Source organism: Zosterops lateralis (genome assembly GCF_965231275.1).
Source record: "Zosterops lateralis genome assembly, chromosome: 2".
NCBI classification, from domain to species: Eukaryota; Metazoa; Chordata; class Aves; order Passeriformes; family Zosteropidae; genus Zosterops; species Zosterops lateralis.
Genome location: NC_139763.1, coordinates 30,963,509 through 30,986,497, shown reverse-complemented (window position 1 = coordinate 30,986,497; position 22,989 = coordinate 30,963,509). Strand labels below are relative to the sequence as shown.

Below are 22,989 nucleotides of genomic sequence, written 5' to 3'. Positions count from 1 at the left end.
TCTTAGGCAGACTCAGTTGGCTTCTCCCAAAGCAGCTCAGTGTGCAACACAGAAACAGGGTTTTGATTAGTGAAATAATGGTGACGATGCTACCTCGGGGTATTTGTTTTAAGCAGTATTGACTAAAGGCACTTAGCTTCCCTAAACCAGTAAATACTGTCAATGCCAGTCTTGTACAAAAAGGGTTTATTGAAAAGTGCATGTTTTCACAGACCAACATCAGAAGCATGTCCATGTACACTTAACATTTCAGCAAGACATAAAAACTGGAATACAATCAAATATATTAAAATTGTTTCAATTACCAGCATTGAAACAGTTTTCAGTATTAGTGCAAAAAAAGGCAACCAAAACAAACTGTGGACAGCAGATGAGAAGTGTTTTCCCCTGCTTAATGAAAAAAAAGACAACTGGAGCCAGCCTCTGCTCTCCCAGTGCGGAAGAGGGCTTCAGTCTTCACACTGTAGACAGATGTTTCCTTTTACATTCAAAACAAGAACATAAGTCAATGGCACAAAAAAAACCCCTCCACGCCCCCTTTTAGCTTTTAAAGCTCTTAAACTGAAAACCACAGACCAACAAATTGTGGACCAAAAGTCCACTGCTAACTGAAAGCCTTTTACAGTATGTCCTTTGGCATAATTTCAGTGCATTTTTGACGTGTTGGCTGCTATTGCATGCTTGGTTTTGCATGTTCACTCCGTGACTGGCAGTTCATTCCATTTGTTCTGAGACTGTATTGATTTAGCTTTGCATTCTCAAGCTTTGGTTTCAGTTCTAAGGGTTTTTCAAAGAAGTTAACTAATGATTGTTCAGTCAAGAGGGAGGCTAAAATATGTTCAAAAGAGACAGTCCAGTCCCCTTCAGTCACAGGTGAAGGTTGAGAGTCTTTGTGAGGGGTCTTCACAGTGTCAGTAAAAACAGCATCCTGGTCTAAAGCAGAGGCCTCGGGCTGCAAGTCCTCGGTGAACTCGTCTGATCCACTCCCCAAGCTGATGCTCCTTTGTCCTACTTCTCCAATCTGAAGTAACAGTGTGGTCACAGTGGCAATGGCTTGATACAAATCGTTCTCCTCTGGATCTTCATGAAACATACTATACAACGTCTTGCAGAACTGAATGAACTCCCTCTGTAAAGGATGAAAAACCAGCCATCAAAGCCCTGAACAGCCATGCTAAGGATCACTGCAGGAGTGAGGCAGGGAGGGCACGGTAGTGCAAAGGTGGAATGCTGTATACATTTATATGTTCTATAACTTTGCCTGATTTTAAAAAAATGTTACTGAAGGGATTTCAACCCCCAGTGGTGCTAGGAAACCCTGTACTGAAATCAAAAAGGGAAGGGGGCAGTGAAGTATTTTGATGCTCTGATGAAGGAAATCAGAACCTGGCAGATGATCTAAGGGCAAGGGATACAAGGCGAGGGATAATCCCTTATTGGTGGCTGCCACATAGTGGGTTACAACCCAAGTATCCATCCACAGGCCTGCAGGCAAACTTCCCTTACGCTGTTTCTCTCCCCTCTTTCCCAGCTCTTCTGAAACAATTAGAGATCTTCCCTGCCCAGCTCATTTCTGTATCTCCCTTGCTCACCCATCGCAGGTGGTTATCAAGCTAGAGAGGATGTCTCCATATATCCTGTTAGGAAAGCTGTGACTCTCAGTGAAATGATGCCTTTATGAGCTCATGAGCCCCTGCAGAGCTGAGAGGCCAGGTACATGCCAGCCATTTAATACTTCGTTTAGCAACACAAGCACAGAAGGGATTCTAGGGGCAGTCCCATATTTCTTTGCATGTCTGTACATTTGTTTTATTAATATGGGGCCCTTTTCCCTCCAGTAGCTTTCCTTATGCCAGCAACACAGAAAGCTGCTGGCATTAGGAAACAGATGGTAAGATTGTAACAGCCTTCAGCTGTTTTCCTGCAGTTCTAGTCAGTGTTTGGCAAAGACAGGGCAAGTTCCAGGTGTGGTGAAGTTAATGGTTTGGTGCAGAGGAGGTATGGGAATACAGAACAAAAATGTGCATTCTTGGGAATTATTAGGCTTAGGAGGAGGAGGCCTTTTTGCAGCATGCATAAGCCTGTTTGCTTGCATGTTCTGCTGCAGGTAAAGGTGAACCTGAAATTCTATTCACCAGACAGTCTGAGCAGGTAGGATGCTCATCTGCTAGGATAGTAGTTTTTTTGATAGTTAAGTTTTTAAGCACCTGCTCGCTCCCTGGATCAGAGGAGCCCAATCCTCAGTGCCGAAGGACTGAATCCAAGTTCAGGCTGAGGTTATACTTCATGAGAGAGAGCCAAACTGTTGTATTCAATAATTTCATTTTCAGTACACTTCTTTAAAAACAGAATACAGTGTCTAAGGTACATACCTGGCTCATTTTTGGCAATTCCTTTTCAGTTTTAGTATCCTTTTCTTTGGCTAGATCCTTCAGCATCTGCTTCAATTGCTTTTGGTAATCTACTGCATCACCTTTTTTGGAGCAGACATAAAAAGAATTAATTTTCAAGTCACTGGAGTAACTTTACATTTCAAAATAAACCCCAGAGAGCAGAGATAACATGAGAGAGATCACAAGTGTAAAGTTGGTTATCTCATGCACTCACATTAGAGAACCATTCTGGACTTACCATTTGATTTTCCAATGACCAGTGGTCTTGATGTTGACAGCAAAGGATTGTGTAACGGTGACTGGCTGTCTCGTTCATTTTCTGTGAGAGCTACCCAAGAAATGTGACAAATTATTTTTCTAAAATTTACATACTTGAAGAAAGCAAAGTAATTGTGCAAAGATGTTTTGTAAATGTTTTTAGGTAGTTCATTAAATCATACTGTAAAATTACGTTCCTGTAAAACTGGTGCTGCAGTTGGAAACTTGCCAAGAACTGCACATTTAATTAAAAACTTTGCACAGAGGAACTACCGCAGAATTTTGTCACCTAATCAAAACTGGATCAAGATACACAAGGAGATCCCCACTGTACATGGAGTACAAGCCATTCAAAAACATTAGTTGGTATTTTGTCTGGAAGTAACCATATAATCGGCTGCAAAAGATCTCAAAATGCAACAGATGTGTGAGCTTTGACATTGTAATCTATACATTTCATCCAAAAAGGTTCCATTTGTAATTAATGGACTAATTTGTAAAATGCAGTGAGTGTATCCTGTATGCCTTATCCTGTATGCTCTCAGTTGGAAGATGGGGTTCTTCACTAAGCTTTTCCCAAAAGCAAGAGATTTTTGGGGAAACTGAGGTATTAATTTTCTTTCGGATTTCTTACCTGGTGGGATATGCAGCTTATATAGTAACTTTATCTTTTCATTCATTTCTCCATTATACATAACATCTGCAAGGAAAATAAAGAACAAGAAGGAAGTGAACCAGAGCATTTATTTCCACAGTTTAAAATAAATCAGGCATCTCTCTGTGCACAAAGGATAATTGTTTACATGGACAATAAACATACGGCCAGTGTGTGACTTTAGGTTGTGTCCATCAATGAGGAACAGCAGGTGACAGCCATCTGTTTTAGTCTTTGTTCTTGTGAAACAGACTGGGAGCACTAACCCTATGGAGCTTTAGCATCATTCAAAAATATCAAGGAGGATGGCAGGGAATCCATTAAAGGCTGCTTGCTGCCACAGATTTACAGAAATGTGAGAGGGGAGAGACAGATAATGTTGGGGACATCATATTCTTAGTATTTCTGCCCTTGAGCCCTTACTGCTGTTCCACAGCATAAGCCCTGAGGTAACTGTTTCACCTGTAATATAATTCACATTTTCAATGACCAGTAAAAACTAGATTCTAAGCTTTCAAATGCACTCAAATACTGTGAAGAATTTTAAATTAAAAGTTGTATCCCTCTAAGAATCAAATAAAAAGAGAATACAGGGTGCTTTAGTGTTCACTTTTAAAATTCTAAAAATTTTAAGTGGAAAGAATACAAAATCACTGATTTTTACTGAAGCTTTGAATTTCATTTTTTTTCCACTTGAGGTCAGACAACAGTTGAGATCAGCCACTTTCTCTTCAGCCAGATTTTGGACAGGCAGTCTCATCTATCAGGACAGCTGGTGGCCTCAAGACCAACCCTAGCACAGCCCTGAGTCACTGCTGGCCAGGTTTTTTGTTCTGCTTACTGTCAACATGCAAGGCTGGCAGCAGTCTGCTGTGTAAGGTTAAGTTAAGAAGCAGTTTCAAAGAGGTACACTGAGATTTCAGAACTATACTCAGAGCAACAACTGGGTAGAGAGAATTTCCTAGCATTCTGTGTAGACCCAAGTGTAATTCTTAACTCATACAAGATTTTCAATAAAATTACTATTGTCTGAGAAATCAAATATTATAATACAACATTCAATCACATCCTTAGCTGTCCTTTAAATCAAAATTGACTTCAGGTGATTGAAACACAAATATGAGTAAAGATCACTGATATGGGTAATTACGAGCCCTAGAAACCATCCTCTCTGCCAGTTATGTGGCATTTTATCCCTCCTGTCCTCCCCACATGCCACCCCAGGCCTCCCCTGCCCAGCCCGCAGGGAGCCCATACCCAGGCAGCTGGCAAGCCCCTTGAACTCGATGAGGCGGTCCCTGTTCTCATCCAGGAGGCGGAAGGTCCTGTGGGCGAGGAGCTCGGTGTGCTCCCCGCAGGTCCAGGGCGAGAGCAGGCGGTAGAGGCTGGCGAACTGCCGGGCGTCGATGCGGTACTGCTCGGCGTACGGCCTGCTGGGGTCGTGCCGCTCCGACACCGCGCTCCTGCTGCTCTCCCAGTAGCACCTGATCAAATGTTCCCTCTAGGAGAAATCGGAGACACGAGAGCGGTTGTTGCGGGGCGCAGCAGCAGAGAGCAGAGCAGCAGAAAAAGGCATTCACATCAAACTGTGCTGTAACATGCTCAAAATTCCTCTGTGCAAGATGTCATAGTGAGACCAAGACCATCCCTGTGTGAAAAAGCAAATCTTTCGTCAGAGCAGCCAGCCGCTCTCACAATTTCCAATGGATAATTAATAAATATGAAGGAAGACTGGGCAGATTCTTGAAAAAAATTCACTGTGGGCTACTGAAACTCTGTTTAACGACATCTGACCCAGAATGTCCCTTAGCAGCCAAAGATACAGAGGGTCACAAAAAATATGGAGTAAGCGTAGGCTTGACCTGCTCATTTATTCTCTCTCAGACCTCTCCATTTGGATACTGTACCATTAGTCTTCTGTTAGGGACAGGCAAAACAAAGAGTCCCAACAAAGCAAGATGTCCCTGGGAGAGCAAGGGAAATAACAAAAAAGCAACCACTACCAGAAAATGGAAGTAGGGGAGTGTGAGCTAGTCAAAAATCAAAAACCAGCAGTGAAGAGCAGGAGGGAAGCACTGAAGAACAAGCCCCAGCAGCATCGTCTTACAACCACTAATGGAGGCAGGATACAGCTGATCTTGGGGGTAAAGCTGTGTAACACTTACAACATACCACAGTCATATTCTCAGTATTTATGGCTGTGAACAATACACAGAATAAATGGTCCATTAAGGGAAATAATTACAGCTTGGACCTCTAAATCAAGCATAGTTGTATAACCTTAGATGTCCCTGTCTCCAACTTTAGGTTTTATCAAATATCAACTTGACAGAAAGGAACTGAAACTGCTTTTAGTTAAAAACAAAACAAAACAAAACCTACTAGAAAATTTTGAATAAATGACAAGGACACAAGGTTGTGGGATTTGGGGTTTTTTTCCCCATGGAAAAGAGAGTCTGCCTTTTAAGAGCATTTAGAGAACAGGATTTAAAAGTACTGTCAAGCTCCTAGTGAGCAGAGCTATATAATATTTAATTTATTCTGCATCTGAAAGTTAACAGAACCTAACTTGTCAGGGACCATTTCCAAGCAGAAAGTTAGCAAGAAACTCTGGAGCAGTTCTCTGAAGAATCAGTACATCACTATTCCTCTTTAAGAACTGTGCAACCACAGAAAGGACAAAATAGCAAGATCCCACCCAGGGAGCACGGCCCAGGCAGAGGATGAGAGGTCAGTGCTGCACTGCCAAGCAACAGCTGGAAGTTACGCCCAAAGAAACCTCAGTGAGGTGCATTGTCTGCTTTTCAGGGAGACCAACCTTGAACAAGTCATACAATTCCTCTAAATCTTCAGGAAGAATTGAAACATCTGGGATGACAACTCGGAGCTTAAAAAGAAAGAAAATCATGTTAGTGACATCACCGACACAGGCAGACTCATGAGACGTACTTAGGTGGAACAGCTGAAAACCACTAAAAAATCTTTGTGCTGTTTTCCCCTTTTTTAGGTTCACCAGTTGGACAGATCCATGAAAAGAGAAATCCCTCAAGGGCTATTAGAAACAAAGACAGGAAGTCCCTAAGCTACAGGTCACAGAGGCCGGGGATGCATCGCATGCTGCTGTCTCTCCTCACACTCTTCCCCAGGCATCTGCTGAGGGCTGGCCACAGTCACAGATAAGGTGCTGGGCTGGACAGTTCTGCAGTTGTTCAGAATTTAAAGCCACTCTAAACTATAATAATGCACATGGCTGCCAAAGAAAAGCCATCAGCATCCCAGGAAAGAGCTCTTTACAGAGTCAGCAATGATTTTTCAAGACCTAGTGGCACCTTTTTAAAAACTAAACCTCTGTGTCTCCAGAGGCAATGCTGAGCTACCTCAGTCAAAATAATACCCTGCTCACCACATTCTGCTTGGTTGTATCTTCATGGTTCTGCAGGACACGGATCCGGTGTTTGTAGCGCATGTGCTCTATCTGTTCCACAGAGTGGTCTCCAAACTTCTGTAAGAGAGGAACAGACCTGTGTTGTATTTTATACTTGTATTAATTGGAAATACAGATTTTAAAGTGCTATGAGACCTTGAAGAAAAAGTATACCCAGTCTCTAATTAATCTAGGTACACATACTACACCTAGTCTTGTGCATGAGAGCACTTTAGTCAAGGAATTTGTAAAGATATGTATTAACTTTCAAAGCATCCAAGCTGAATTTAACCTTCTTTAAAATTCTAACTTAACTGACTAGTAAATACAAAGAATTATTTTACCTCATAGGAGTCATGAATCAGGTTTGCTATTTCAGTCACTGGAGAGGGTTCCTGGTCGTCACTGAAGAATGCATGGTGATTACCAATAGGTGGCAGAGGGCTTTCCTCGTTTTTCACATGCTCTAAAAACCTGAAGGGAGGAAATATATAAGAACACAGATCACATTGCACTATACTATTTTCCATTCAAATAACCAAATAAGTCTAGGACTCAGACTTAGAAATAAATTGATTTTTGGGCAAGCTAGACTTTTCAAAAATGCCTTTGTGGTTACTCATCTGAGGAACAGCAAGCCAGCCAAATGATTAAATGCCGCCCAAGGAAGAAAACTTCTGTCTCCTTGAAGTCTGGAGCAGGAAGCCCGTCAGTGTAGGGAAGGCACGAAGAGCAGCAGTAAATATTGCACACTGACGCAGGCGATGCATGTCTCAGCAGTGCCAGGAAATTTCACAGGACATCTCGTCCGATGTACAAAGCCATTGTTTAAGGCAGACACTGTGAGAGCAGCAGCAGCAGCAGGGTGACACAGAGGGGCCCTGGTGTCTACTGAGCAATGCCTTTGTTTAAGGGCAGAACAGCCATACCTGCTCAGGATCATCAGGGCCTGCCCATCATCCTTGCTGTTACACAGATCCACAGCATTGGCTTCCAGTATGGCCAAGCCCAGCTGGAAAATGGCTTTGATGCCATCATAGAAGAAGCAGTCCACAACATTCACAGCACTTTCCAGGGGCATGATGCTGAGGAAAAGGGTAAGGAACCAGGAAAGAGAGATGGAAGCTAGGGCAGTCAGATCCTTCATATGCTCAGCCAGCTCTGGAAGTTGCTCTTTTATAAGCTCTTCAAACACCGACTGGTCTACCTGAGCACCTACAAGTCATAAAGGAACAGTATTAGCAAGGACTGACACAGGAAAAAAAAATTAAGCTAATCACTGCTGTCAAGTATTAACTGCAAGACCTTCTTAAAATTTAAACAAGCAAGATACACATGCCTCTACAAGGGAAAATGGCATTGTCCTCCTGCTGTGATCTCAGCCCAACCCTTGTGTCCATAATCTTTACTGTACAACTTTCTACAAGAAGTGTGTTAATCCTCCTAAGTGCCTTTAGGGTGAAATGAAATAGCAATAGCAGCAGCTGTTGGTCTTGGCTACAAAAGCATGTAATAATTAAGTGCTAGCAAAAGCAATCTTAAAGCAGTTTATTGCTCCACTTGGGCTGTAAAAATAAGACCATACACATTCCTCTCCAATGTATGTACTCCAGCAAGTGGGCAGCAAAGGTTTTGCTCTAGGTAAGAAAATACAGGATGGAAGTCCAGATATGGCGACATGCACCAAGCAGGAAGAATAATATTTACACGAAAGTACATGCACAGATACAAATATATACTTCCAAGCATATATATCTACACATAAAGAACAAAAGATTTCTGCAATGCCCAGATAAAACATTTCCTAACTGTCCCAACCAGTCCTTCCAAAAGGAGCAGATCTGGGCTCTGGTTTAGCTACTAGCTCAGTTCTGCTTTGTCAGCAGCTGTTACAGAATCAATACAGTTTTTTCTCAATGAAGTGGACTGTGTCTACAAACCAAATCTGCCACCTCAGGGCTTTGACCAAAGACACTGCGAGTTAAAAATATTCCTCAATACAAAATGCAGTTAGCTTTTCTATTTTTTGTCTTTCTTTTCAAGTTATTTCATATTCTGCTAAAATTAGGACACAATTTTAATTGCTGACACATATATATCCCTAGCACTCAAAACTTCTGTTGTTCAAAAGCAGAATATAACCTGGACAGTTCGTGGCAGAGAGTCAGCATCTTTTGGCTTTGCATCCAAATCACAGGGAAAAAAAAAAATCTATGACATTTCTCTGCCTTAGAACACTTCACATCAGGCCACAAAGACCTTCTGCTGGTGACTGAACAAACATTACAGCACCACAAATTAAAAATAAAAGCCCATGGACATCCAAAAAGCTTTTGCAAAACCCATCAAGCATGATGCTTTGAAGAAAAAGCCTCCCATAAGATTGAAGAAAAGGAGAAAAGTAGACTGGAGTTACTCACAGAGGACAATTTTTTGTTTGAGCTTTTTTAGTAAGCTTAATGCAAACAATTTAATAGCCATAGTTAACACAAACTCAAAAAACAGAGCTGGATTTAGAGGTATTTGAAGGAAGCCAGGGACAGGATAGGCAAGATATATATAAATAGATCATTCCAGACTCAGAGACAGCACTGGAAAAAACAGAGCTTTAAAGGAACATGCAACACTGCCCTGATCTTTCACAGATCTTCTTATAATAAGTGTTGCCACTGGAGATGAAAGGGAAGCAGATATATTAAAATGGACTTTTCTATCAATTTTTTCATTAGGCTCCTAGAAAACATGAAATCTGAGCAAATGAATCTGTATTACAGCATGAGACCATAATGAGGTAGGAAAAACCAGGGCATCCATTTGAAAAATGATGACCTTAAATGCAAGATAAATGACATCTTCAGGACCAAACAGGCAAATCAGAGAAATGAAATAAGGTTTTCAGTGTTTCAAGAATTAGTGTCAAGTTGATGACAGTCTAACAGGTAAAGAAGGGTAAGATGCCCTGCTGTTTTATGCAGGGGCTGAAAAAGTCATGGTAACTGAGAATAAGATATGCCTGACCCTTGCCACCACTTTTGACCCATATACAACTTTCTTCTATCTTGCACCTATCTACCTATGATTTCCTCTATGCATTGCAGAGAGAAGAAGGACAGAGGGAATTCCTTAAGGAGGAGCGTTTTCCCATTTGCAAGCAGTGAAATAATGAAAAAACTTCTGAAAGGGTTCAGAGCTGGCAAGGTTGCCAGGAGGGAGATGAATGTAAAGAGGTTGAGTAGGACTGAATTGCCTAAGTTTTGAAAGCAAAAATTCTAACTAACTAAACAGACACATGCATAAATAAATAGAAGATTTTGAAAGTCACAAAGACAGGTCTGAGACAAAAGGAAGCAAAGAAGGCCTGTTATAGCCAAGGTCATTAATTTGGTAGCTGTTTGGACTGTAGAGATTACTGGCTGACACTGAAGAGGAAAAGCACAGTGACGAGTAGCAAGGTCAGAGATCGCCAGTTATTGAGAGATCAAAATTTGGACAACAGTATTGGCAGAGCACACCAAGAGGAAAAGTTGGGTCTTGGAAGTGTTATGCAGGAAGAAACAATACAAAGTTTAGACAAGAGCTGGTTGCAAATCAAAAAAGAAGGTCGACTGAAATGCAGAGCCAAGAACACTAACTCAAGCAACAGGAACCAGAGGAGGGGCAGGGTGGAGAAGATCAGCAGCACCAATTTGGGCACATTATGTTCTAGGGTAAAGCAGAGCTGCAGAAATAAGTGCTCAGTGAAACAACCATGATGCAAAACTGCACCAGTGCCACTCAGCCAGGGAGAGCAAGGGCAACTTCCAAGCTGAACTCTTGGCTCTTTACGCTGTGGTGAGCCATGGCAGTAGAGAGACACAGTACTCTTTCCCTGGGGTAAAGAGGGCCCTGGGGTAAAGAGGGAGACAGGACAACCAGAACTTTCAGCACTTTTAACAATGTAGGCTGTAGCCATGGCAAGTGACAGGCAAGATACAAAGCACAAATTAAGAACAATTCAAGGCAGGGATACAGCTGGCCAGGTGAGACAACTCATTAGGCTGGGCAGAGAAAGCTGCTTGAGGGCAATAACCCAGCAAGCATCAAAGTAATGAGTAATCCAAGCATGACTGATATCTAGAAATGCTTGAGTACCGATAAAGCTGTGTTTCTCCTTTAATCAAGGAGGGAGACAGACAAACATGGAAGTCAGTAATCAAAATAATAGTTTAAAGTCATGTTTGAAGACAAGAAGAAAAATTCTGACAAGTGGGACAGTTACAATGCCCAGTCCATTTGCAGAAAATACCAGCAGCATTCAAAGCACCACAAAATATGCTAAGCATCTGGCTAAACTTTGGAATAACTCAGCTTTAACTTAACTTCTTGCCAGTTCAATGACAAGTCAGAAACTGAGTAGTGTCTGGAGGGAGGTATGACAACTCTATCTTTCAAGGAAAAGACTGGAAATCTTCTCCAGTGTCTCCTTTCACTCCACAGGCAGCACAAGAGTGCCCAGACATTTCTAGCTCCCAGAACCATTACTACCAGGGATATGCTCCTATCCTCACATATGGCTCCAGTCCTTTCCTTTGCCATAGCAAGGGTGTAACAGCAGATGCTACAGCTATGGACTAAGGTTAGCATTGAAAAGGGAAAAGCTATCAAATATTTCTGTAAGGGAAGGAAGTGACTGCAAAGAACAAATACTGCTAAGTCCCTCTCTTTATGTGCATTAGGCAGTCTGCACAACAATCTTAATGCCACTATACAGGAGACACAGCACACAGTGTGTGGCAGAGGGACTTGTATCAGTCCTCATTACAAGGGCTAGTGTAGATGCAAGCCTGCATTGCTCCAGCAGCCAGGCCATTCAGACAGTTCAGACCATGAAGCAGATCTTTCCTAGGTTCATCCTAAACAGCTTGAGTTTCTAACACTGCACACTCCTAGCCAAGACCTGCAAGCTCTTCCATTTATGTAACAGGCAAAAGTGTCACCATCTTCTGACCAACAGGAAAGAAAAACCCAACTGTAAAGTTGAGCATGTATTTACAGATCTTGCAGTTCAAACCCTTCAGACCAAAACCAACCCTGGCTGGAATCTGAGCAGTCACTGCTGCTGTCCCTGCACATAAGTAGATGGAGCACCTCATCCATGGGATCTGGACCCCAGCTGACCCTGAGCATTTTCCCTATCCCTGTGCCACATGGCTGCCCCTTCCCAGCCTGCAAGACAACAAACGTGAGCTCACCTATCACTCGGTGGTTGAAGTAATCCGGCAGCATCCGCTCACACACAGCAACCAGCAGCCAAAAGGCTTCTTCCTCTTTGGCATACAGCAGCAACACCGAGGTCAAAATATTCATAGACTTACAAGGGAAAAGAAGAAAATGGGATTTGTTAGTTACAGTAAATCCTACTGACAAAAGCTCAACTGTGTCTTTTTTAATAGAAAGAAAAGTAGCCTAACAGGATGTAAAGAAAAGAAGGAAAAAAAAAAAAGCAAGAAAAAGAGAGAATAGACAGTAAATAATTGCAACCCATAGGGATAGCAAGTTTTCCAAGCTTATGTATACTGCTTTTCATAAGAGCAATAGGGAACAATGGAGAAAAGTGCAATACTGAAGTTGCCAAGATACAAAGCAGGTAACTGATACTGCAAGATATTTTGGGGCTGCTTTCACAGGCCCCTGTTGGGACCACTCTGATGTTAATCAGAATTCAGGGAACTGGCCACCTAGAGAAAGTACTTTCATCACTTATCATCAATTTTGGAAGAAAGTGGCAGAAAGGTTCATTAAGCCTCTGTCCCAGGGCACTACATAAATCTCATCTGTGCAGGCCAATTGGCCCTGTACTGCTTCCAAGTATTGTCCAAGAAATGAACTTTCAGAAGCAACAAAGAGAAGCATCAGAAAGAATTTTTCCCCTCCTCTAACTATAAATGCAGTTTGCAAAATGCTGAAAGAATATCACTGGTAGGACAGACCCTTTTGGTGAGCCTATGTACTTGTTTTCCAAGGAAAAATGACATTTAATATTAAAATGATGTACTTTTCCAACTAAAAGGGCATTATTCATCAAAAGCACCATTAAAAGCACTCTCAAGAGAACAATAAGAGAGTGGGAAGAAGGGGAAGAAGGAGCAGGGAGCATTATCCCGCTGGGAACGTCTCACCTGGCAGTATCCTATTTTGGGGTTCCTGTGTGCATAGGCTGTGAGCACTCTCCTGAGGGCGGCGATGCCCGTCTCGCTCTGGAAGGCCGGGTGCTCGGGCAGCGAGCGGTGCAGGTCACGCTCGATCTCCTCCGTTGCCATGCAGCACTTGCCCATGGATGCCTCCACCAAATGCATGTAATACCCAGGGTGCGAGGCAAGATCCGTCTCGGCGTCTGAAGGCAGCAGGAAGGGAGAAGGAGGAAGATGGGAGTGGATAAGGATGATGCTAAACCTAAGTGTTGTGGGAATTATTGCTCAAAAGGGTATAAGCAAGATGGTTTTCACCAAGGTCTGTGAATATCCAGACCTAAAAGTCAAAGTCCTAGCAGAACACGTCTTGAAAACTAAGTATTAGCAAAGTTTTTATGACACAACATCATTCAAAACAGCTTGATTGAGCAAAAGATGTCTCCAGCAGAAGGTATTGGTTTGGGTTGAAAGTACTGGTTAAAGATCATCTCATTCCAATCCCCCTGCTGTGGGCAGGGACACCTTTTACATGACCAGGTTGCTCACAGCCTCGTCCAGCCTGGCCTTGAACACTTGCACGGATGGGCCATCCACAGCTTCTGTGGGCAACCCCGTCCAAGTATCTCACCACCTGCACATATTTCTGGGAGAAATGTACTCAGCACTACTCAAATCCTTCAAGGAGGAAAAGTTCCACATTTACAAATGTCTGAATATGCCATACATTGGATTAAGGACTAAACTTTGAGATCATATTGTAGGCACATTCTGGCTCTGCCTTATCTGTCGATGAAATGAGTTGTTTTTTCCATCTCCAGTTTCAGTAAGCCCTGCCAACATTCAACGAGAAGCAGGAACCAGGTCTGCCAACTTTGAGATTGTCATTATTTTGCAATAATCTGATTTGTCTAGGGCTAACTCAGTATTTATGCTACAATCTAATTGCTGCTTGAAGATGAACATTGTTTTATGAAAACATGACGCTAATTTTAAATTACATAGATTACAGAGACATTTTTTGATTCTTCTGTACATCATATGATATCATCCTGAGATAAAACTTTCACAGATCTACATGGGTACTTCCTCACATATATTAGTTCAGTTCAGATCATGTCTTTTCCTTAAGTACTATCACAGGTTCCATGTCAAGGACATTTAATTGCCTTTGAGAGATTTCTTGCCTAAATGTTTTGCCATGTCCAGAATCAGATGATGCCTACAGCCAACATTTCTAAGCATGCCCACCTGAGAAAAGGAGCCAGAGTTTGCCTCTTAAGGATTCGGGAATTCCCATAGCAACAAGTTTTCTGATTTTCTCTGTGCGAAACATGCACACGGTTCTGCCATACTCTACAAAATGGTCATCCCACAGACTTTCTTTGATTTGCTCCCTAGACTGGGAACAAGAAGATATATTTTTAAAAAATCAATCATGTGCATGTGAGAACTGGTAAACAAAAGCATTTCACATATTAGAAATCCCACAAGGTATTCCATTACCAATGGAAATGGGAACTTCAACTTTCCCCACTTTGCATATCTAATTCACCACACAGGCATAAAAATTTTAAATATTCACCAGAATGAAATGGGGAGAGGGAGAACAAAAAAATCCAAGCAAATAGAAAAGCTGTTATCCCAGCTTCTCCAACCAATACAGAGTGCATTTTACTAAAAATGCATATCTGTCTGAATGTAACCCCAGCTATTTTAAAAACAAAACCTAAAACTCCTACAGCTTCCCCCAAATGTTACATACCTTTCCAAAATCAAGGCCTGACATTCCTGACTGATGAAAGTCTGACCTTAGTGCTTCTGCATTGAGCAAGTAATTGTTCTCCTTTTCACACTCACTTCTCTCTTTCCCTTGTGAAACCTCCGTTCCCAGACATGCAGGCTCATCATCCCCCAGTGTGCACATGGATCCGAAGGCAAGGCTGTGCTGCAAGGCAGAATCAAAGTGGTAATGGCTGAAGAGACTAAGAACTACATCCTCAACTGTCCTCAAGACATAGCCCTGGGTTACCCTTTGTCTTTTGCATCAAAACCTTTAACCTTTTCAGGAGGAAAGGTCTTACTCAAGACTTTATACAAACTGTCATTCATTTGCATGTCAGGAAAAGGGTTGTTACTTTAAAACAAAAGTTGTTAGCCAATTCTAGGTGTTCTTGATGATAAGCTACCAAACAGTCTTCTACTGCTATGATTTGAAAGACAAAATCAGAGAACAATTTAGGTTGGAGAGGACTGTAGCCCTGGTTCACGCCTGAGATGTTTTGGTCTCTGAAATTCCTTTCCCAGGGAATTTTCTGTAAACAAGAGACGTGTTTTGGTAACAGCAAATTTGTTTACATTTTTTCCTTAGAAGGGACTTCCTTCTTGATGTCCCTCTGGTCTAACCGATGTGATTGAAGAGGTTTGTTTTCCTGTCACCAATCAAATTGGTCTGTGTAGAATAGTATAAAAAGGGAGACACATCCCAAGAATAAAGGAGTCATTTTCAGCCTTCTGAAGTCGGAGTCTTTGTGTCATTGTGGTGTACAACAGCATCAGAGGACTATCATTTTCAATCCCCTGCTCAAAGCAGGAGCCCTCAGCCCTGGTTGCTGAGGTCTGTGCCCAGTCTAGTTGAGTAGCTCCAAGAAAGCAGAGTGCACTGCTGCTTTGGGCAGCCTGGCCCAGTTCTGCCTAACCATGAGGGGAAATCTCTCCTTTTATCTGTTTGGATTTTTCTTAGCTAAATATTGAAGCTATGGCTGCTTGTCTTTCAACTGGCATACTGAAGAAGAGTTTGCCTTTATCTTCCAACTCCCCACTATTTGGCAGAAGACTGGCTGAAGAAACCCTGCTCCCTCCACCTCTCCGTATAAAGCATGTGCTCCAGCCACCGACCATCTTATAGCCCTCCACTGGACTTACTCCACATTATCTATACTTTTCATGTGTAATTGAGCAGAATCAAAACTGGACACAATTCTCCTGATCAACCTCATAAGTGCTGAATAAAAGGGAAAAACATTCCATGACCTGCTGGTTACAATCCTGCTGGTACAATCTGATATGGGGTTGTCCCTCTGCATTGTAAGACCACACTGTTGATTTACAGGCTCAACTTGTTCATGACTCCTCCACCTTTTCCATATAGCTGTCCTCCAACCAGCCAGTCCTCAGCCTCTCCTGTCACAGGGGCTTATTTTACCAGGTTTCACATTTGCTTTTGTTGAACTTTGTGAGGTCTCTATCAGCCCATTCTTCCAGACTGTTGAGGTCTCTGTGAAGGGCAGCCCAGCTGCCCATCACAGTCCCTGCTCTCCCCAGCATTTCAATCACAACGATGCTGTGAGTGTCTTCTATCCCACCAGCCAGGTCTTTAAAGGTGGCATCAGAAAAGCATTAGCTCAAGATCAATTTGGGGGCCTCCCAAAGAAGGCAGGACAATGGTATAATGGATAAACATATTGAATTAATAATAAAATAAAAGTTCATTACCTGATTGTTATTTTGCAAGTTGTTGCAGTGCAATAGGTTGCTGGAGTTCACCTCTTTTAACCTCTGGAGCAGGTTCTCCACCAAAGTATCACGGTCCTTCAGCTCAATGAACTGAAAGGCTGTCTTACTCCTTATGCTAACAATGATGGGATTAGGGAGAAGGCTTGTGTCCTCCATCTTCTCTATACTGATTACCTTTTTCATAAACATTACAGAAAACACATTAGGCACCACATGCACAAAAACATATTCAAATATTCTACGGGTACCAAAACATGCATTAGCACTTCATATGCATGGCTTAAATGTGGTTATTCATATTGGCTGGCTTTCCTTGATCAAACACATCCTACTGCCTGAAGTTCATGGTCTCTCTAGAAGCTCAAAGCAGATGCCAAAAAGTATCTCAGATGCCTTTTTTTTTTCCTAAATTATTTTGCATTCCACTCCTAAACAGCAGACTGAGGGAAAAGATAAGAAAGGGGTGTATGATTAAAAAAATTGTTTATAAAAGGATCAACTTGATCAAATTCTGGGGGTGGAGGAGGAAATTTACTTTCCCACCTTTGAAGATGGGGAAAAACAGTTGTTTTGGTAATTTTGATTAAGTATACAACACTATTCTCATATTGTTTTCTGTTTCTGCAACAGTGGAAGGTAAGTTGCTACAGTTATGATATGATTTGGATGTTATTCTACTATTAGTCAAGGATGAAAGGAAAGCTTTAATTAAGAGATCATAACAGCCTTGTATTCACAGCAGATCAGATAGGTATTAGCTGACAGCTTCCTTCTCCTGTTCTGCTCCCACCACCTTCCCTCGTGCTCTCCCTCCATTTAAACTTGTCTCTTGATTTCATGGAAATTGCAGCCCATCACTGCACCCATAACATCCCCTCCTTCTCTCTGCCCTACAGCTTGGCAAAGTACCCACGGGTTCGCTAAAGGTTGTCTATGAAGGGAGAGCTCAACATTTGTGTTGATCCCATGCAAGGATGCTTTTGAATTGCTGCAATGGCTCCAAGTCAGTCTCCATCAACATCAAGCTGGATGTACGTGTTTGTGGAGCTGGGAGGGGAGCCGTATCCAAGTCTCGGGCCAAGCAGACTCTGTTTTTGCAGTGTTCTGTCCTGCTGCTGCTGTCCATACTTCACTTTGAGGACAGTTTTGAATCACCCATATTTTTAGGAGCTCAGGCTCTAATGAGCCCCAGAACAAGCTGTGAAACAATCCTGATACACACAAACATCCTACGCTTTTTCATCAAACAATATTTTCCAGATAAGTCAAGTGGCAGCAGAGGCTTAGGGCAGAAAAAGGCAGATAAAGACCCAAAATTAAACAAACAAAAAACTCTACCTCTCTAAGTGGGATGATAACAGTGCAGCAACCATTTTCTTTGCTGGCAAAGCAGATATAAGTGTCTGAAGTATACATCCTCCCTGCTGTGTGACAGCGACTGAACGGCGTCCAGAGAGAACAGTCCACAACTTCATGCAGCTTCTCCTTCCTGGGCAATCTGAAGAAGGCCCGAAAGAATTCATTCTGTGCTCTGGCTTCAAGATCCCTTAAGAAAAAGCAGCAAGAACAAATCACAAGATCCTGAAAGCCAGGACAGAGTGTGAGATTAACTTTTCTTGTTGGCCTCACCAAGAGCAAAGAATACAGAATAAAAACACCGTGCACAATAATCTTCAGTGCCTGTGTGAACAGAGCACTATATAATCATATTTGAAATACATTAAAAGAAGAACATTTTCAATAACTGCTTGTTTAGCAATAAGGTCAAAAGCAACTAGTGTAGTAACTAGAAAGGGAAAGGACACTAATTTGAATCAGCTGTTTTGCTGGTTTGGGGTTTTTTTTTAATTATTTTTAAACTATGCATTTTCTATGACTGCTGTATGACTTTACAGACTCCAAGAGTTACAAATTTCAATGCCCAGAAGATAACTAAATCTTTCATCTGATGAATATATATTGAGCAAGGGAGATTAGGTTGATGTTCCTTGTTTCCCTTCACAGTAGCATTACCAACATCACCCCAGGGACTGCACCCAAAAGTAGTGCATTTACTCAACGAGTACTTCCAAAGTGGTCAGTAATAGAAGTGTTAATCATGGTGGCATTTACGTGATAGAATCCTTAACTTGCTCAGTATCAGCCTCAGAGAGCACTCAGAACAGTTTCAAAATGCAAAACAGTTTCGGGTCACTTACAGACTCAATCGGGAATAACAGCACCAGCCACACTCAGTTTGAACTTGGCCTCCTTCCAGCCACCCATCCACATTTATGTGGAGAGAAAAGTTTAAATAAATGAAACTTTCATTACTGAGCCATGGTTATACAGACTTCGCTTTGGGGACTTATTTTTCTTCTCCTTTCTTAATGAAGAAGCCTGCAGTAATTTAGAGAACTATGCAATTACATTATAAACAGGCCATGGCTATTAGCTCACTAACAGCAGCTCCAGAAACATTAGGGTTTAAATTCTATAATTTTCTTTACTGCAAGTAATTTTTTCCTAGCATGATTCACCTTAGGGAAAAGAAAAAAAAAATTAAAAAAAAAAAAAGCTTGATTTTGTGCCACTGAAAGAATTTAAAGCGTGGGCTGAAGCATAACAGGGAGTGGTACCTTGGTGCTGTAAATCCCCTCTCAACTCCTTCCTTCACCCTGCTCTTCTGCAGACACCTTCCCTCTACCCCAGCCTTGCTGTTAAAATATAAGTTAAGACAAATGAAGCCACTGCCTCAACAAATAAATCAATTGTTTGCCTGAGTTTCAGCTCTTTTTTTGGTTTAGTTTAATCCATAGAAAAAGACATAGCCATGTGAAACAAGGAGGAAGACAATCCAGAACAAACTGAGACCTGAGAAGGGAGGATCTGTATCTGCAAGCAACAGAAAAGACAGAATGCGCTCAACCAGCATTCAGCTTCTGTTTCCTTCTCAAGCATTATCTTCCTTAATAATATTATCCAAAGAAAGCAGACAAATAGTCTCCTGTTTTTTTCACAGAGAACAAAGAGAAACCGTCTTTGTGAAGAAAGACAAAAAGGTTGCTCCTGAACTAAAATTCCACAGCAAAAGCAACTCTGATAAGTGCCTGCAGCGATCTGCTATTGTGACAAAGCTGGATCAGGATATGCCTCCTAGTTAACTCACCACTAAAATATTTTCCATTTCTGCACAGCACAGATGAACACTGCTGATAGGATCTGCAGTCAGGTCTGGTAGAGCTGTGCTCTCCTGCTATTGTGCTGAAAGGTAAGAGCCTCCCTGCATCTACTAGGTTGTGAAGATTTCTCAACCTTTATGTGAAAAGAGGCTTTATACATAAGAGTGGGACCTCTATTGAGGCACACATGTCTGATATTTAAGAGCTGACTGTTTCCTATGCTCCAAAATCTAAAGCTTCTGCGCTTTCAGGATTTTGCTGCATTTCTTGGGGCTGTGGGCTCCAGGTGCAGGGCCTTTCAGACAACAAACCACAGATTTTAAGCTGAAGAAGAATGGCATTAGTCACATCTGAAAGTAAGTAAATTCATCAGCATTGTATCCACCCCCACTCACTCCGTATCTGTGGAAGGCTGCCAACTCCAACATCCCCTGGAACTGCCTGTCCCCCCATGACTCACACACAGGCTCACACAGGGACACCACAGAGACCACGCCACGGCCAGGAGAGCCCCAGAAACAAGTGCTGAATTGGGCCAGCCTGCTTGGAGGAGGGATCCCAGAATGAAAAATGGTAGCAGAGGCATGTGATATTGTCAGCATCTACCACTGTGGGCTCAAACAAGAGGTTTTATTACAAAGTTGAACACCATAAACATATTTCCTGTTAAGAAAGTAAATTCTAGGGCTTAAATGCTTCTCTTCATAAACACAGCCAAAAAAAAATTAGAGTTGGTTAAAAAAAAACCCAACCCTACAACTGTAAAAAACCCACAAACAAATTTAGCTCCTAAAACAAGACAGGCAATTGTTTAAATATGATATAACAAAGACAGTCCACGTCACCAAGTCCCACAGCTTCCATTTAGTTTCACAAGACCTCCAACACCAAACAGAAACGCAATCTTTCTACTTGCACCCCTACCTCTTTGAAAATTTCTACTGTCACTTAACAATTTCCAAGTAGGTTTGGTTTTTAAGCAAATGCCACATACTGAATGGTACTTAACTAAAAAAGGAAAGCTATCTTTATGTAATAATAATGTTTATTGAGTATTTACACAAGCATCAGAAGAATAAAAGGCAACAAGATGCAACTACCTTGTTCCCTACTTTTCAAAAAACTCAGCAATTCCTGAGTGCAGCTCCCAACTTGCATGTTATGGGATCATGGCCTGCCTCCAACTCCGGCACTTCAAAGTGAGCAGCAAGCCTGAACTGCAGTAACTCCTTGTGCATGACCCTCACATTACCTTCCAAGAGTTTTAAATTAAAGGAAATAACACACACAAGGCTAATAAAATGCCTAAAAGCATCAGGACGCTTAAAATGCTGTCCTCACTGTCAAATGTTTTTCTGTGGTTTAAATCCATCAGAAGCCAACTTGGCAAGATTTTAGCTCTGCTGAGTCACTTGTTGCCTATCTAAAATCTAAACAGACTTGTTGACCTCTTGCTTTAAGAGACAGATTAGTAGATTCTTCTTGCTATTGAGACTCCAGAAAGTCAGATATTTTGGAAATAACACATTCAACAATATATGTCGTTTATTAGAAGAACTGCTAAATTCATGTGGGAAGAAGAGCTTATAAGCAAGCCAGGAGATGTTATCTGAGAAGAGCCAACATGGACTTGTCAGGACACATGTAAACTGAACATCATTCCCTTACAGAGCAGGAACACTAGACTTGTAGATGAAGGAGTTGCAATGAATGTTTTAGCCAAAATTTATTAAAGCCTTGAAATATCCTCTCATGGAACTAATAACACTAGAAGTTTACAAAGTGTTGTACCAGGACAGTTGGAAAAGAATACCTCAAAACATAACCCTTCAGGGCTCCCTAATAAATTAGAAGGTTGTATCAAAAGGACCCCCTTGGGATTCCATCCTAGATTAGCCTCTATTCAATGTCTTCATCAGCATGTATGATGGATCAAGAGCTTGTTACTAAACGTGCATTTCTTGCAAGGCTGATAGAGGCTAATGAACATAAAAACAGGATCAGGTTCAGATTTATATTCATAAATCTAAGGGATGTTGTGGAAAAAAAGGCATTACAAATATTTTCAGCTGTACATCATAAACTTCACAAATGCATCATGGAGATGAACTCCACCAGGGATTCCATCCCTTGGGGTTACACAGGATCACAAGTTGAACAAGAGCCAACAGCCTCATGGTCACAGGAGGAAGAGGAACACTGGCTGGGCTGCAGAAGTGCATGGCCACCAAATGCAGCATGGCAGTCCCAGAACTGGCAAGGTTTCTGGGGCAATCCTATATCCCACCACCATGTGCCTGCCCCCACGTGCCATCAGTGATGAATGTCCAGAGAAGAGTGATCCGAATGGCTAAAATCCACACTGATAACAAAACCCTGGTGGAAGTAGGGCAGTGCAGCTTCAAGAAAAAAAGAGAAAGAAGATGCACATCAACCTCCAAAAAATGATTGCTTTAAAGAAAGTGAGCACTTCTGATCTCTTCAATAGTACTGGGTAGAACAAGAAGTAACAGACGCAAAAAGTGCGGAAGATTCAAGTTAGACTTCAGACTTCTAAGTGACAGAACAGTGAAGTACTGGTATGGATCCCGATGTGCCCATTACTGCCAACCCTTAAAAACACATTAGGCAATCACAAAGAGATAGCCCAAACCCTACCTTTTGCTATAGAGATGCAATAAAAGGAGGTTCTTTCTAATCACATTCTCCTTGTTGCTCAAGGTTTAAAGCATTCTCAGATTCCCTCTCTGAAGGAATAAATGCATATTGAAGTCACAAAAAATGTGAAGCTACTCAGGATACTTCAAACAGTTTCCATTGATATTAGATCAGTGTTAACAACCTTCTTTGCCTTCACATGAAGCAAAGTCGTTCTCATTGGTAATTCACGGTTAAAATGAAGAAAAGAAACTGATGTGGTTAGAGCCTGGGAAAACATATCACACTGTTAAAACCTTACTGACACCAGCACTAAAGCTTTTAAATTGTGGGTTCTGCTCTGGAGAATTTCTCACTACATTTGAGAAATGCAACTGGTATCTTTGCATCATGAATGAGATAGAAATTAGAAGTACAAGAAACCTATACCAGAGACTGTTGTAGCCTTCTTTTTAAAAAAGAAAAAATAGTCACCGTATGTGTTCCAGTAACATTCTATGGCACATACATATGTCTGCAAGAAATGGCATTTGTAGGCACCAAACACATCAGCTTTACTTTGCTTTTCATGGCAATTACCTCAATTGCCATTAATCCCTCATAATCCATTCTTCTGTGCCTTATCATTTCATTAAACAACACAAAAAATTGCATACTGACTTGTTAGACTCTGGCCATGAATTTGTGCTGCAGGCTGTGGGCCAAATCCTACAGCCTCTCTGAGTCCCATCCCTCCACTGCTCAGCAAGATGACCCC

At 41.7% G+C, this 22,989-nt stretch overlaps 1 protein-coding gene across 3 annotated transcripts in view; it reads right to left on the bottom strand.

Moving 5' to 3' along the window:
• Window positions 1-171: 171 nt before the first annotated feature.
• TBC1D8 (TBC1 domain family member 8) overlaps window positions 172-22,989 on the bottom strand; it is a 47,469-nt gene continuing 24,651 nt past the window's right edge. For 2 of the 3 annotated variants that reach the window (XM_083855655.1, XM_083855656.1), the window contains exons 6-20: window positions 17,752-17,959; window positions 16,393-16,587; window positions 14,663-14,845; window positions 14,149-14,299; window positions 12,889-13,103; window positions 11,962-12,079; window positions 7,660-7,945; window positions 7,075-7,204; window positions 6,710-6,808; window positions 6,125-6,193; window positions 4,564-4,807; window positions 3,286-3,351; window positions 2,632-2,721; window positions 2,373-2,473; window positions 172-1,129 (exon numbers count right to left, since the gene is read on the bottom strand). In XM_083855655.1, the coding sequence (XP_083711781.1) occupies window positions 671-1,129; window positions 2,373-2,473; window positions 2,632-2,721; window positions 3,286-3,351; window positions 4,564-4,807; window positions 6,125-6,193; window positions 6,710-6,808; window positions 7,075-7,204; window positions 7,660-7,945; window positions 11,962-12,079; window positions 12,889-13,103; window positions 14,149-14,299; window positions 14,663-14,845; window positions 16,393-16,587; window positions 17,752-17,959 (2,614 nt within the window). In that variant the 3' untranslated portion in view covers window positions 172-670. The remainder of the gene's footprint in view (window positions 1,130-2,372; window positions 2,474-2,631; window positions 2,722-3,285; window positions 3,352-4,563; window positions 4,808-6,124; window positions 6,194-6,709; window positions 6,809-7,074; window positions 7,205-7,659; window positions 7,946-11,961; window positions 12,080-12,888; window positions 13,104-14,148; window positions 14,300-14,662; window positions 14,846-16,392; window positions 16,588-17,751; window positions 17,960-22,989) is intronic. The other variant, XM_083855657.1, reaches the window with a different exon arrangement.